The sequence below is a fragment of the Ambystoma mexicanum genome, chromosome 7p (assembly GCF_040938575.1).
Source record: "Ambystoma mexicanum isolate Mex_15411 chromosome 7p, UKY_AmexF1_1, whole genome shotgun sequence".
NCBI classification, from domain to species: Eukaryota; Metazoa; Chordata; class Amphibia; order Caudata; family Ambystomatidae; genus Ambystoma; species Ambystoma mexicanum.
The window spans coordinates 228,793,858-228,809,458 of record NC_090939.1 but is presented as its reverse complement, the minus strand read 5'-3'; the positions used below and the strand labels follow the sequence as shown (position 1 = coordinate 228,809,458).

The 15,601-nt window shown below is 43.7% G+C and overlaps 1 protein-coding gene across 1 annotated transcript in view; it reads left to right on the top strand.

Annotated features, from left to right (window-relative positions):
• CHAF1B (chromatin assembly factor 1 subunit B) overlaps positions 1 to 15,601 on the top strand; it is a 541,423-nt gene that overhangs the window by 178,788 nt on the left and 347,034 nt on the right. The window contains exon 3 of the mRNA XM_069636112.1: positions 10,199 to 10,325. Within this exon, the coding sequence (XP_069492213.1) occupies positions 10,200 to 10,325 (126 nt within the window). The 5' untranslated portion in view covers position 10,199. The remainder of the gene's footprint in view (positions 1 to 10,198; positions 10,326 to 15,601) is intronic.

The following is a 15,601-nucleotide window of genomic DNA, read 5'->3' as shown; positions in this document are numbered from 1 at the left end:
GTGAGGAGGAACCTCCTCACATAGCCCGGGGGTTGGCTTACACTTGTGTGATCCCTGCTTTGCAGGGATCGCACAAAGTGCAGTGCCAAAAAGGACGAGGTATATCGTCCTTGGCACTTACGAGGATAAGGTGGGTCTCTGTAGATGCTTGTCGATGCACTACTCCCAGCTTCTTCACTGGGCTTGTCGTCCTTTAAGCCGGACGGCCCAAAGCTGAGGAGAGGGTTGCAGGCAGCCACTTTGTCCTTGGTTTGGTTCAGAGACTCTGGCACTTCCCACCTAGGAAACCTGCTGCAGAGCCTAGCAGGGCACGCTGTGTGCTGGCTGGCAGCTGCTGGAGAATCCTTTAGATTCAGTATCTTCCTCTGTTCCCTGGAAGATGTTTAGGGGAGGGGATCTTCCCTCTTGGAGGTCCTGGTCTTCCTTCACTGGTGGAAGATGCAAGGCAGACTGTATATTCAGCCAGGGTACAATTCAGAGTTCTTGTTATTCATTGCAAAATCTTCAGATCTGCCAAGAGGGGCTCGCCCCTCTTTTAAAGCCAAATGGATTGCAGGGATTGGTGTAGACTAAGCTTATCTTAATTAACCAATCCTGGATCTCCACCAACGATCTCCTGTATGTGAGGGCATAATCCGAGTGCTTTGCAACAGAAAAGGTAAAGGGGTGAAACCATGTAATAAGTCTACCCATCTTCCTGTCATGTTTTGGATCAAAGGGTCTCTCTGGTTTATGGAGCTCTCTGTGGTTCCTGATTAAAGCAGCAGGTCTTCCTTGAAGCTGCGGCCAGACCACATTTTCTGACTGTGTCAAACCACATACTCGTACCTTTAGGATGGGGTTCCCCTGCAGGGATGAATGTCCAATGTAAAAATGCAGACCCAGACATGGCATTTCGCTGTCAATCTATACTGAGGGACACAGCTGGCTTCAGGGTGACGCGGTGCATATGAAAGGGTGTTGGGGGGGGGGGGGGGGCCCAACTAAATATGACAGGGGCGTCTACGCTTGTAGGCTGTGTCTGCCCAGAGTACAATCGTCTATGCAGATGTCGTGCGGTGTGCATAGGAAAATGTGTGGATTAGTCCCACAATTTCCAGAGGTTGATCTACCATCCTTCAATCTCATTTAAAATTTCAAAAGCCCAGGCGAGCGCACACCCACTGCGGGGATGGCCTTAATTCCTTGCACCTGTCCCTTCACTGAACCGTCCAACTGACCTCCCCCTTATGTAAATTGTACACTTCGCATTACAACTAAGAATTATTTACTATATTTGTCCACTTCCCTGGTCACCTAAAAATTCAAATGAATTTCCAGTCTCCTTTATTGCTTCCTATGTGCTCCGCCATTTCTGTCTGAAATAATATCCCTTATGTCCAGTGAACAAATACAAATCTGCAGTGACTTCAGAAGAAAGGCGTATATATTTGCAGTCTGAAAACAGAAGATACTAATAGATCCCGTCTGTTAGTTTCTCCATTTCTCAATGATTGATTTCTGGTCTGTAGGGAAAGGGAATTCAAATTGGGAAGAAAGTGTAACAATTGTTTAGCTAAAAGCAAAGATATGTGCTATTGCTGAAATAAAAGCAGATACATCAGAAAATCTGAGGGCGATTGCCCCAAGGTGCAAGAGGGCAGGGTGTGCTGCGCTCTCTCCTCAGAGAATCTTGTAGCATGAACAAAACATGTACCTTTTCTTGAGCAGGGCTTGCATTCCTAAAATGGCATGCATCTTAAACGGAGCCTTTCCAGATTAGTGAGTTGAATCAATGCTTTCCCACTTGGCATATTTCTACAAGGGCAAACATTTCTATGAGCACAAAGAAAACACTGGCCTGCTCGTCTCCCAAGCAAAACAGTGATATATATATATATTTTTTTACATAGCACAAATAAATGTTTAAGCATTCTTCTGACTATAAATGTGGCTGTGCTTCAGTTTGGAAAGTAGTGCCCAGACAGATCTGATCTCTGCAGTAGCTGCTCATAACTTTGATTTTTCCACCATTTTTCAACCAAGAGAGATGGACAACTAGATTGAGGAACATGTGCCGTACAAGTTACTGTGATTTAGTCAATTCAATGGCTTTTCACCAAAAGGAAAGAGCACAAAAAAAACTAACAATACAACCAATATCCAATGAAGTCATCAAATAAGATAGAGAAAATGAATCTAAGAAGATACAAATAGCACCTTTCTTCAAAAAATGATAAAACCCGAAATTCAAAGAATCGTTAAGACTTGAATAGAAAGGACTCCAGTTCTGCTATACGTTTTTCCCAAAAGGAGTTTATTCGCAACCAATCCAAACTGTCAACTAACATTCCCAGATGCTTTACGAAGAGAACTTGTTCCCCTACAATAGGCCAATGATGCACATTTTGCACTACATTCTCTCTGCAAAAGGTACATTTAGATAATCGCGACACTGATCTTAAATCAATTGAATTTCCAGTTTTTACGAGATCTTAACTTAGAACTGGGAAAACATTTCAGATAATTTGGCAAAAAGACTTTTGGTATAGCAAATATCGATGGTGAACCAGATGTACGTAACCCTCTCATCTGCGTTATCGTTTGAATCCAATCCATTTGTAGCAATGCAAGCTTAGCACAAACTGGATTTTCAATTAGCTCCCTCACCGAGCGATCGCATTGTTGCAAAATTGTTCCAACAACTATTCAATTGGACTAGTTCCGTATTGGAACCCCGATCCAGCTCTAGAAGTATTTCTTTAAATAGGGAGTCGTTAGTTAGTGTCTGTATAAATCAATAAAGTGTCAGAACTTTCCAATCCGTTGAAATTTTTGAGGATTGAAGGCCCAATTCTAATCTTGGACTCGCCATTGGTAAATCCGAGGGAAGTCGTAACACTTCCTCCCAGATCTTACCGTCAATACTTGACCAATTAAGGGTCTTAGCATAAAGTATTGTGTCAAGACCATACAACAACAAAGGGACTACTTCTGCATTATAGTATTTAATTAGTGGGCATATCGAAAATTTACCGAATGTGCTGTTCTTCATTAGCGCAACCAGGGGAATCGGTTTATAGTCATAAAGTCGAATGTCATAATGTCGAAAGTCAAAATGTCTAAAAAAAATAGTCGGGGGGGGGGGGGAGGGAGGGGGGGAAATGGCGAATTTCTTTTTGGTTGCTTTTTGTTTCAAATGGGCGGGTTCCCCCCAAGCCCCCTTTTTTTGTAATTTCTTTTGTTTTACCCCTTTTTTACCCCAGGAACCCCAAAAAAAACATAAATAAAAAAATAAAAAATTCGACTTTTTTATTCGACATTGTTTTAGACATTTTTGTAATTCGACCTTATTGTTTTGACATTATGACTGCACACCAGAGGAATCGGCTTTATTTCTAAATGTGCTTTCGCAAGGGAGCAGGACTGCCTGGGGCACAGTTTAATCCCCAAGTGAGTGAGTTCATTTACCACTGGTCAAGAAACCCGCACTTATATTTTGGTGCAATTTTATAGAGACCTTTTTTTAAATAGCATAATTTGTGTTTTGGCCGGATTACCTTGTAAATTGTTTGCCTCGGGATAACTACTAAATGCAGTAACAAGGCGCTGCTAACCTCTAGGTGAATATTCCAGTAGGGCAATATCGCCTGCTTAAGCAATCCAAGAAAAGGACTGTGTACTGATCTTAGCGGTAGCTAGAGATTGCTGAGCAAGAGTTTGACAAATCTGCCAAATAAAGGTTAAAAAGGAAGAGTGAAAGAATGCACGCCTGCCCAACACCTCTTTCACTGGGTATCTCCCTTGATAGGTTGCCCTGCACATTTATTTTTAACTCGCATGGTCGTGCCTTCATGCAAACTTTTCAGAATAGCCAAAATATTTTTCTTGATTCCCCAGAAATCAAGCTTAGCCCACAATCTCTCCCTGTTAATTTTAATCAAAGGCATTTGAAAGATCAAACCATGCCCCTTAAAATAAGCAACCATTATCCGTGCCAGTAGACTGAGAAATGATCGAAAATAATGGCCCATAATTCCAAGTCTTACCATTAAATAATACTCGCTTATAAATAAACCCAAAGGAGCTACACCATGTGACATCAGCAATCCCATTTCTTTGTAATGCAGTCTGAGGGAGGTTCAGGTTGTCAACCAAACTCCCAAGTTACGAGAGTTTAATCATCACAACCTTTAACATAGTCTCCCCATCCCTTTTGATGGTGCAGATGTTTGTGCTTGTGACCAATTCCTGTAATTAGTTTTTTCTGTTTTGCCATAATTCACATTGAGAGATTGGCTTATAGTTAAGATTTCTAATGGTTTTCCTTAACTTTCTTAATCAAAACCATGTGGGTCATATTTAGAAGTAGAAAGTTAGTGGGGTAGGTTGATTCAATTCCCATAGGAAGATCACACAACCCGGGGAAGCGTGGTCTAACCAGTTCCTCTTCTGATTTGTTTAATTCACCAATATCCACAATATTATTCAAGATGTTACTCTTCTGCTTGAACTTTACCACTCGATTTCTACTGTTTCCAATCTGCTCCAGATTATTACTAGGCCTTCTAATACTATATTCAAGATTGAGCATAGCTGACAACATATTGGGATCGCTTCGACCCTTATCCAGAACCTCCACCAGTAGGCCTCGAGCAAACAAATTCTCAGAATCAAATAGTCCAAAGCTCACCTTGAAGCACTACAAGGCCATGTAAAAGCAGGAGTATCCTCCCCATTTACACACTAATTGACCATTTTTTCATTCCAACTTTCAAAGAAAGCTATCAATTTCAACCCATTTCCCATCAGTTTTTTGCAGAGATTGCGATCACCCTCCTGGTTTACTAATATACACTGCAATTTCAAATCACCTGATAGCAATATACCAGCCGATCCGTGCATGTTCTTAACCCTGGACAATAATTCTGACAATGACTCTTTGAAATGAGTTACGTTGGTACACGCTGGGTTCCAATAGATATTATTATAACCACCTCCAAAGGGGGATCAGTACCTTTCAATCTGAGCAGGGCAGCCAGCAAACCTTGTCTAGAGGTCGGTATTTTCTCTCTAATGAAATGCCCATTGAGGCACGAGCAGACTGCAGGCTGACCGCAATTCCACCTCGTGGCCAATTCTTCAATTGTTATGAAACCAAGCCTCAAATGATTTAAAAGCCAGGTCTCCTGAATCAAAATTAGATCAAATTTACCCAAAAATGTCCTTCAGTGTCTTGACTGTGAAGGAACCTGAGCCCCTTGTTTTACAACCCAGCACTTTCAAGTCAGACTTCGCTATAGAGATACATCGGTTCCCATCATCTTCTCAACGGCTTGGGTAATTATCTCTGGTAACATCTCCAACATATTGGATTTTACATCTGGAGGGTGCCCTCTCCAAAATAGGCACATTCGTTTTATCCAACTGTGCAATTACAGATGCTGTAGAATTTAGGGACCCAATAGATTTTCACTCTTCCCCTCTATTAGCTATCATCTGATCATAAGTTGCAATTTCTTGCATGGAACTTTTCAAGCATATATTATGCAATTCACTCTCAGCTGCTAATAGTGCCTCAGCGGCCAGTCTTGATTCAGTCCCAACTCAACAATATACGTACAGTTATGGTGCGGAAAACGAACAAACTCAAGATCATTGGTTGAAAAAGATATATAATTTAGGAATTTTCTTCAAAGCTGTTAAAATAACTTCTGTTAATGGCCTTTAAGTCCTTCTCTCTCTTAAACCGATGTAGCCAGACCCTCGGACTTGCGAAAGGTTGTAATGAGTGGGCCAGTAGTTTTAACTGACTGGATTTCAGTTTGACTCCTGGCGGTCAGAGTTTGGTTCCAACGCAGATTGACTTGAATAACTCAAGTGACTTACACAAGGGATTGTTCCCAATGCTGTAACGTTCTCACATATCGAAATATTTACTCTAGTCCCATTCTCCTTTACAGCATCGAGTTTCCAGTCGGCAGCTGAATGGGGACCAATATCCTTCCACGATAAAAGATTGGCTCCCATTTTACTGCTGTTTTCGTGTTCTCAGTTTGAACTCCAGCGGTTACTGTACCAGCTAAAGCAGATTAATTTTTTTTGAAGCTCCACTGTATAAGCTGGATTGTTGAGGTAGTTGTATCTGCACATTTCTTGCATCTATAGAAACTGGTCTGTAAAGCCTTAGAACCATGTGGGTGATCGGTTTGCAAGCCTGTAGATAACTTTCGGGGTAGTTGTGGAGTCATAGAACAGTCGGAACACTTGGCTTTTTTGTCAGACCCCACAGAATCCGGAGCATTTGTTAGTTGAGTCATAGCGTTCGAAACCACTTTCATTTTTCCATCATCCAATTTTAAATGTTTAACGGCCTTGTTGCTTGGGAGACTTGGCTCACGTACAAAACTTATTTTGCCAGAGTTCTTTTCTTTTTGTTTTTAGATTTCAGCTCCATATTGTGAGCTACTTGGGCTTTATCCTCAAATGTATCCTTATTTTTCCTTTTGCATGTTTTTTCCATTTTTCGAAGCCCAACTGCACTAGTGGGCTCTCCTCCGTAATTTGTACATCACAGGATTTAGTCGGTTGAACAGTTTGTACATCCGGTTCTTCAAAATCGACTATCTGCGCCAATCTTAATTCCTCGAACCGATTCAGATAAGTGTTATCGAAATATTCACTCACTCTATTGAGAATCAGCCTCTTCCTGTTTTTCAATTTGTTGATTGAAAGCCCCTTGGGCCTGCTTCTCATTAAAAAAAGCATTCTATCCACCCCAGTGAGTCTACCGTTATTTTATGCAATTCTATCAAATTCATGGCTAGCTTCCTTAAGTCCTCCTTCAATTCCTTAAGTCTGTGTTTATTGACAATCTTTGACCCACTACAAGTTGAATTCACAATCTCCCATGTTATTAGCCAATTCCAGTAAAATTCCTGAATTTGTCTAGACTTCCTTTTTTAAGAAGTCAAAACAAAATTTAGCGCTGATAGTCTCATCAGACAGATTTAGATTTCCCACTTGATTCCAGGTGGTAGTACTCTACGTTCTGGGAGGAGTGAGCCTGCAACATCGGGTAAAGATTGAAGTTCCCAATAACATCGGTTCTGCACAGGAGGGGGTATTATGGGACTTAGGGGTCATTACGACTTTGGAGGTAGCCATGGTGCGATTAGCACCATTCTCAACATGGCTGCCTCCAAAGTCGTGTCCGGGTTCTCAGAATGGGGACTTACCGGGTCATTCCAACCTGGGAGGACCCGGTAAGTCCCCATTCTGAAAACCATTCCCCATTCCCATTCGTGCCCCCATAGGGCTCAATGGGAATCGGGAAGGAGCTAATAACGGGCCCGCAAATAGCTGGCCCGTTAGTAGCTTCCTGGTCCCTTATTGGCTCCCGCTAAGGGCGGCTGGTAAAACCAGCCTGCCTTTGTGGGACCCGCTAAGGGACATTGGAATGCGGCAGTAAGGGGTTAACGATACCAGCATCCTTACCGGTGCTGTTAACCCCTTACCGCCGGCCTTGTAATGAGGCCCTTAGCTCTTATCTGTTGACATGTTAATCAGTGTACGCATTTGTCCAGTGTACGCATTCTTTTTAATTCCCTTTGAGCTGATGGAAAGCGCTGCCCATAAGTCTCCATCACCTGTGCTCCACCGTTTCCTAGACTTAAAGCATTCATTTTATTTATTTTTTGATATTTTTCACTGTCAAAGTAAACTCCACACCTCGCCCAAAGCGCTTGCACCTGCTGAGATGCACTCAGTGAAAAAGTCTTCAAAATCTTTGTTTGGTTGCAAGAGCTCCGGGGTCCTGAGGTGACTTCTATTTTCGTGATTAATAAAAGGCACCTGATTTGATTGCCCTGGTGTCTTGGATGTTTTGACTTTTTTTTAAAGGTACTGGCATCCTGCCAGGACCCATTGCCCAACTCAGGAGCACGCAAAGCACTGCTTGCAGGTAGTATACCTTGCTGCTTCCCAGCATTACAAGGTATCCACCAATAATATTGCCATATATATGCTCGTGGGTAAGGCCATAGGCGATGTTAGTGGGGATAATTTATAGGGTTATTGGGGCCAGGTGTTGCAGGGATGTCCCCTGCAGGTTCCATAGCTTAATAGCGTTGCAAATATATGGTGATATTCTTGTATGGCGATATTTCTGCGTGGATATTAACACATGGAACCCATTACAATGGTTTAGAACTTGGTTCAGAACTTGGCATAAGTAGCTCCCCCTCCGTTAACGTCCAAGACCGTTTGCACAGCACAAAAAGTGGGAGCTCAATCGATATGGTCTCAATGCTTTAATCCTCCCCGCAATTTACAGCTCAAAGTAGTATCAACTCACTGCAGGACTTTGGTCTGACAACGAGCACTTTAGTTCAGTGTTACCTTCTTTGCTGATTCCCTTCGACTTAAAAATGAGACGGCTAAACGCTGACAATCGCCAAAAAAAACCTGCCTCACACCCAAAATAGCAGGACACTTGGCAAAGACACTTGCCCAAGTTGCATGTCTGGCAAAACTGAAGGTTGATGGCTGGAAAACTTTGAATTGATAACCGCTGACATTGCTATGAGCAACCGCCAAGGCCACGACTAATGCTGAAATGTGTCTGGGGTTGATTGTCTAGTGCAGAAGGGCTGTGACTCTAGCCGTATAGGCTGGACTGCGCCTTTAGGGATGGGACAAAGCTTGATTTGCATTTGGTCTTTCACCTTCTGTAATGACTGGCTGAAAAATGGCCTGGTGTTTGCCCCAAATGATGTCAGAGGTTATGATTATTACAAATGCTTCAAGCCGTCACTCTTCTGTTTCGCTATATGAAGATATCTACCACACCCAATTAACCCACAAAGTAATCTCTTGACAGATTGTTTTGCCTTGGCATTAGATCTTCTACCTGGACTTGTGCAAATAACCACAAATATGCCTTCTCTCCAACTCTGCCTGGTTCCTTGTAGCTGCAACACCAACTCTACTTGGTATTTGTGTCTTTCTTACATCATGACTATCTTGTTTATAGCTGAACGGATCAATCAGACTTTTCCGTTTGGCTCCTTCGTTTGTGGTGCTAATGCAGTCCTGGTTTTATTTTCCTTCCTGTACATGCAGTTCTGCCTTTTTCAGTTGAAATGCATATCAGTCTTAAAATAGAACGGAAAACATGAGCTGAGAATCTTCTCGCATTGCGAATGGAAGTAAAATAGAACACTGGAAAAACTTGCTTGCTAGGTAAGGACATTCCTTCCTCCCATTTAGAAATTGTCCTACAATGCTGCAACACACATGCTACTTGGATGCCAGCTATTGCTTCACATTAATATTATCTGGGGCAAAAATAACAAAATTGTTAGTACGTTTTATTTTACTTGGTAATCGGGGAAAATCTAATTGGCAAAATCTGCTAATTTAAACCTTGTGATGAAATGAACCTTTCCATAGAGTTTGAAGATTACTGGGATAAGATGTGATCTGTCGGAGCGCATCGGAATAAGCTGGTATCGTGCAATGGAGCCAGAGCCAAAGTAGAGCAAATTCTTCTCACCCCATCTATGTTGTGATAAGTATGTTGAAAAGATGTGTGATCTAAGGCGGTGGAGTGATTGAGCAGACAGAGTTGGGGAGTGAGATGATTAGGGCCAATCACAAATACCTGGATGGTGGCAGTTTGGTGCTATACCTTATCCAAAAACTGTATTGATAGCTCTGCAAGAGGATAAAACATTAAAGTTGCAAGATACTAGCCAGGGCTAAAGACTCCTCAATTCTCCACATTAGCGCACCTTTTTTTACTCTGGGCCAATTATCACTAGCCAGTGGCTAGGACGAGTTCAGATTTTGAGGCCTAGCTCTGCAGGTTAATAATCTACTGAAATGCCCTTCCCAGTGAATGGGAGTTGTGTGGAGGTTTCACAGTTTGCCAAGTAGTTTGAGTTGTGATTAGGCTTCATTACTAGGGTAAAGATCCGTCCACTGCATTTTGGGTTTTGGTGAACAGATCTTACTTAACATTAAATGTGTAATTAATGATGAGAGAAAATAGATTTGCATAACTGCTGACCTAAGTTGTACCCTAAAACAAATGTTAACTATTCATGATTTGACCTTTTAATTTTAACATTTCTGTAAGCATAAAGCGTCCCTAGGCAAAATTGTTTAAACTTGCGGTATCTTTTTCAATTGCTTTCTTCTTGGTTTCCTCTGACAGGATGAAGTTTATCACTTGTGAAATAGCCTGGCACAACAAAGAACCAGTTTACAGTGTTGACTTCCAGCATGGAACGGATAGCAAAATTAACAGACTGGCTTCAGCCGGGGTGGATACCACGGTTCGAGTATGTCATTTTGTGTAATGTTGGTTTGAATCTAAATGTGTCTTGATCCATAAGTGTTACCAAATAAATGTTTCATACGCACAATGAAAGAAATGTGTACAGACTATTTGTAATGTCTAGAGGGCAAGGTTTGCAATACTGTAAAATTTTGCATAGGCTCTCTATGATCCTAAATGGACAGTTTTTGGTGCTTGTGAATCTGCTTAGAATCACATACTGTGCATATAGTCTGACACCCAGTGGTAAATTGCAGAGTAATGCATTTTTCATTCGAAGATCGAAACGGGATGTCGACATGGGCGAGACTGTAACACTATGCCTAACATGACGTGTAGTGTACCCAAAATCCTTCGAGTCGAGGTCCAATCCAGAATGTCTTTTTCCGGACGGTCGCTTAATGTGGAGCTAGTCTATTGCTTTATAGTGCTACTTGCTGCATCTTGGCAAGTTTATTGCCAGACCTCTGACAGCGGTTTGATTATTCCACGACCCTCTCGATGACTGATCAAGTTTGCCAATTCTGCACCTCTGGTGCTCTCTACGACTGCCTTGGCCTTCAGGCAGTGCAGAGATTGGGGACACGTTTCCACTGACTATTCTCTTGAATGCCTTTCCCTTGCATCTTCTGTTTTCTCCCTTCGGTTGGTTGCTTTTTACCTCCACTATGGAGCAAACACCTTTTTAAATTTTGCCCATAGTGTAACGGGAAATTTCCTTGGAAAGACACTCATAAAGTGCAATCAGTGCCTCCCTCCTCACCATGACAAACAGCATTGCAAGGCCTGTAGACTTTTGGGCCAAAACCCTTAGGGACAGGTGAAACAAGCGGTGGGTGGCATAAGCCATGCAGGCTGAGTCGCACTCCTGTCGGCATCTGACAGTCTGTAAGCAGCCGTGGGTCTGATTTGGATCCCTTATACGTAACTGGGGAATCTACAGATTCCTGCATGTATGTCCCGTATGAGTTTACCACCGGATGTGAGATGGGGACTTCACACCCTGGCGACAAAGGCACACACTCTGTACATCAGGTCAAGTACACAACCCCTCGGCCTCCCTTAATGGATTAGTCGAATAAGCCATGGAAGCCTGTAAGCCCGTCAAAGGGTTCGGCAGGGTCTACTGAACTTCATGGTTCAGGGCTTGCTGTGCACCCGCCATCGCAGCAGGTGCAAGGCCCGAAGACTTCGGCCTCACGTGCCACTGCCCCTAAAACATCTGCACACATTGCGGTCACCGTGAAAGATGCGCTGAAACGGCCCGCTCTTGCTAAAATTCTTCCCAAACATTCAGGAAAAGCTTTCCATGGCTCTGGCCTCAAGAAGCCCTCTTGTTTTACCTGAAGCTTCTTCTCCCCTATCACATGCACTACAGCAGGACCCTGCTCCAGCTGTTCCATCTTTTCCTACCCTTGATGAATTCTCCTCCTCCTGTACGGACAAGGGAGGGAGACATTTGAGGCCTGCATGGAAAAACATGTCAGAATTCATCAAATTTTCAGATAAATTTGATATTCTTAAAAGGGCTCAGCCTATGGATTACTTTCCTAGGCCTTCAAAGTCCCCAAAACACCACTCTTGGGGCTAACTTTTCCTCTCTATCTTGTCTTGGGAGGATAGCTCGGGGGGGGGGAGGGGGGAGATTTGGGGAGAGGCGCTCGCCTTGGAAGCAAGACGGAAGCAGCACAGGTTCGATCCCCGGGTATGCGCTTAGAAACTTCGGAGTTTTAAACACGTTATAAATTACCAATTCATATAATTATAATCTAGACAGTCTCCCTGACACTCCCGAGAACATCTTCAAAGATGATCAGGATGACCTATGAGGTCATCTTTGAGGCCCGATCCAGATTAAGTCTTACAGGACCTGGTTTCTCAAGATCCAAATACTGCTGATGGCCAGTGTACTTGGCCAAAATCCCCTTACCATGAGCTTGAACTGGAAGATTTTTCTGGATGATCCTCCCTCCTCTCAGCCCTGGGAGGCTTCATCAGTGGACGATCAAATGTTCAACACCCTTCTCAAGAAGGCTGCTGACCAGTTTAAGATCGTGACACAAGAAGCAGTCTGACTTGGATTTCATTGAGGACGTCCTCAAAGAAAAAAATCCCAGCCACAGGCCATCCCTCTTCTAAACTGAAACGGCTGGCTTCCTCCTTACTTACACCCTCACTTACTCTGGCCGTTAAACTGAGTCAAAAAACTCACCCTGTGCCCTTGGATACTTTATACATCCGAGGACATGCAGTTCCTGACTAGCTGGTTGTGACAACCAGGATACGTGAAGGGGTTTTTCTGTCTTGGTCACTTCCAGACAAGGACTGCAAGAAATGTTATGCTCTTGGAAAATGTATTACCACCTCAGCTTCTTTCAGCACCCATATAGCTAATAACACCACGGTCCTGGCTAGCTATAACAATGTTCAGTGGGGGCTGGTGCATGAAGGTCTGCAAAATGTTCCAGAACCTACTTGATCTGCTTCTGGCACTGGTGAATGAATGGCGTCGGGTGATGCACTATATATTTTAAAAACCTTTGATTCGGCAGAGACAGCAGGAAGGGTACTGGCGCAAGGCACCCTATTGAAGCGCCATGCCTGGCTAAGAACCCTGGCTTTAAGCCCGAGGCACAGGCTGCTTATTAAGTCTGTGGAAGACGCTGCCCTTTTGGACAAGCAGTAGACCAGGCCCTTGACCACAAAGAGAGAATACGAAACACTGAAGTCCTTAAACCAAATCTCGGCAAAGCAGTTTGTTCAAGGGGGAGTCTTTAACACCCGCCAATCCTTTTGCTGGCATTACTTTTCCCACTCCTCTCAAAGCGCCTATGGGACGGAAGTCTCCTTGTTATTCCGGGCTGGGCATTTCAGCAGCTTTCAAACCCCTCAACAGCAGGGATTTCAGCGTGGCAAGGGTAGAGGGAGAAACTCTGCATCCAGAGGGCCCCCTGCTTCAGCCAATGAATGACTCGGTGGTGCATGCACCCTACCATGTTTTCCCGGTAGAGGGATGATTAACATCTTTCACCAATGCATGGGAGGGTATCACCTCGGATTAGTGGGTCCGCAAATTTGTCAGAGGTGGTTATTGCATAGAATTCCTTACAGCCACCCTGATGCCACCTGCCGAAAAGCAGACCGCTGTCACCAGAACATCTACACATCCTGCTAGAAGTTCAGATCATGCTGCAAAAGGGAAGCAATCTAGTTGTCCCAGATTTTCAGGTAAACAAGGGTATTTATTAAATATCCTTCCTTGTACCCAAAAAGGCTCTAACCATGCACCTTGTTTTAGCTGTGCCCTGCAAATAAGTTGATCAAACCTCAAAAGTTCAGGATGACAGCTATACAGGACGTAATCCCACGGTTGCAACAGGGTGATTACATGGCCACATTGGACATGAAAGAGTGCATAATTTCATATTTCAATGTTGCCAGTGCACAGAAACTACCTCGGGTTCAAGGTAGAGAACACTCTATCAGTTCAGGGTACTCCCATTTGACATTGCCTCAGCTCCGAGAGTGTGTTTACAAAGGTACTGGCAGTGGCGGCAGCTCACCTGCGCAGACCATCCATCCGAGTCTACCGTTACCTCGACGAAAGGCTCATAACTGGAAACTCGCACCAGGCGTGCCTGGAGAACACGAGTGTAGATTTTCAACCTGGGGTTCAGTCAACGAGAAAGTCAAGTCTAGTCCTGTCTGGTCTCCAGACAGGTTAAACAGTTTCTAGGAGCACTAATTCAAACAGAAGACTGATTTGTCTTCCCCTCTGACAAGAGGATTCAAAACCTGTTCCTGATCCCCCAGTATGTGGCCAGTCGAGTAACTGTACGGAAAGCCATGCGCCTACTGGGGATGAGGGCATCCTTCATCTTCCTCATTCCACACGTCCCGTCTGTGCATGCATCTTATGCAGGAGTGGCTCTGGAGCCAATGGTGTCAGGCAAGCAGTCAGTGGGACAATCTAGTGGTTGTCTTGACAGCCCTTGTTCAGTCTCTGGAGTGGTGGTCCAAGGAGAACCTTCTGAAAGGGAAACCCTTCACCACTCCTGCAGTACAACCAACTCTCACCAGGGACGCATCCTTGTCAGGATGGGTAGCACACCTCCTAGAACAGACGGCATGTGGTCTCCATCAGTAGCAACCAAACCTACCAATCTGTTGTAACTACTTGCAGTGCTCAAAGCCCTGAAAGCATTTCGGGCACGTATAGGGGAAGACCATTCTTGGCCTTACAGATGGCAACACAGCCATGTGTATTACCTGAACAAACAAAGCGGCACTCACTCCCCAGGGCTGTCCAGACTTTCACAGAACATTTGGAAATGGTCACTCAAACACGTGTTTCATCTATCGAAACAGGTTCCATGGACACCATCTTCAGGCAGACTTATTTAGCAGAGACTTGCTTGCACTTGCTTGCACTTGCTTGCACGAACACATTTTACACAATGTCAAGAAATCGACTTGTAAGCAACTCTGGAGGACGTTAAATGCCTAGGTTAAGCCTCTGGGTACCCTCACAGTCCAAAAGGAATGGAATGGAATGGATAACCTGGTCAGGCAGATTTGCCAATAAATGGAAACGTTTTGACATCTGGTGCAATACTAAGATCATCAACCCCATTGACTGTTCACTTGAAGGTATAGTCCTTTTATCTAACGCACCTCATAGATTTAGGACTTGTTTTCCACTCACTTAAGGTCCACCTTGCATCCCTCTCTGCGTACACCACATCTCGAAGTTTCCTGGTGGAAAATGTCAGTAATTAAAACATTCATGGAAGGGGTAACAAGACTTCACCCTCCTACTTCTAACTCTGGGACTTGAATGTTCTTACACAACTAATGGGATCTCCTTTTAAGCCAATGCTTATAAGGCTAGTATTAAGGTTCTCACCTATAAGACTGTTTTTATGGTGGCCAGTACCTCTATCAGAAGAGTTGGTGAATTGCAGGCTCTCAGGTCAAGACAATTTGTCACCATTCATAAAGAAAGTGTTACTGTGTACACACCCATGCTTTGTGTCTAAATTCATTTCTAAGTACCATGTGAACCAATCCAATAACTTGGGTGAATGAAGCCTCAATATACTAGATGTTAGGAGATCATTGGTGTATTACCTTGATAAAACCTAGAGAAGGACACGGTTTCTCCAAGTCGACCAGATCTAAATGCATTGTTATATGCATCGCACTTTCTCTTGCCAAGAGACTTACCCCTTTAAGCCTAGAGCACATTCTACTCTAGGCACAGGAGCTACTATAGCCTTC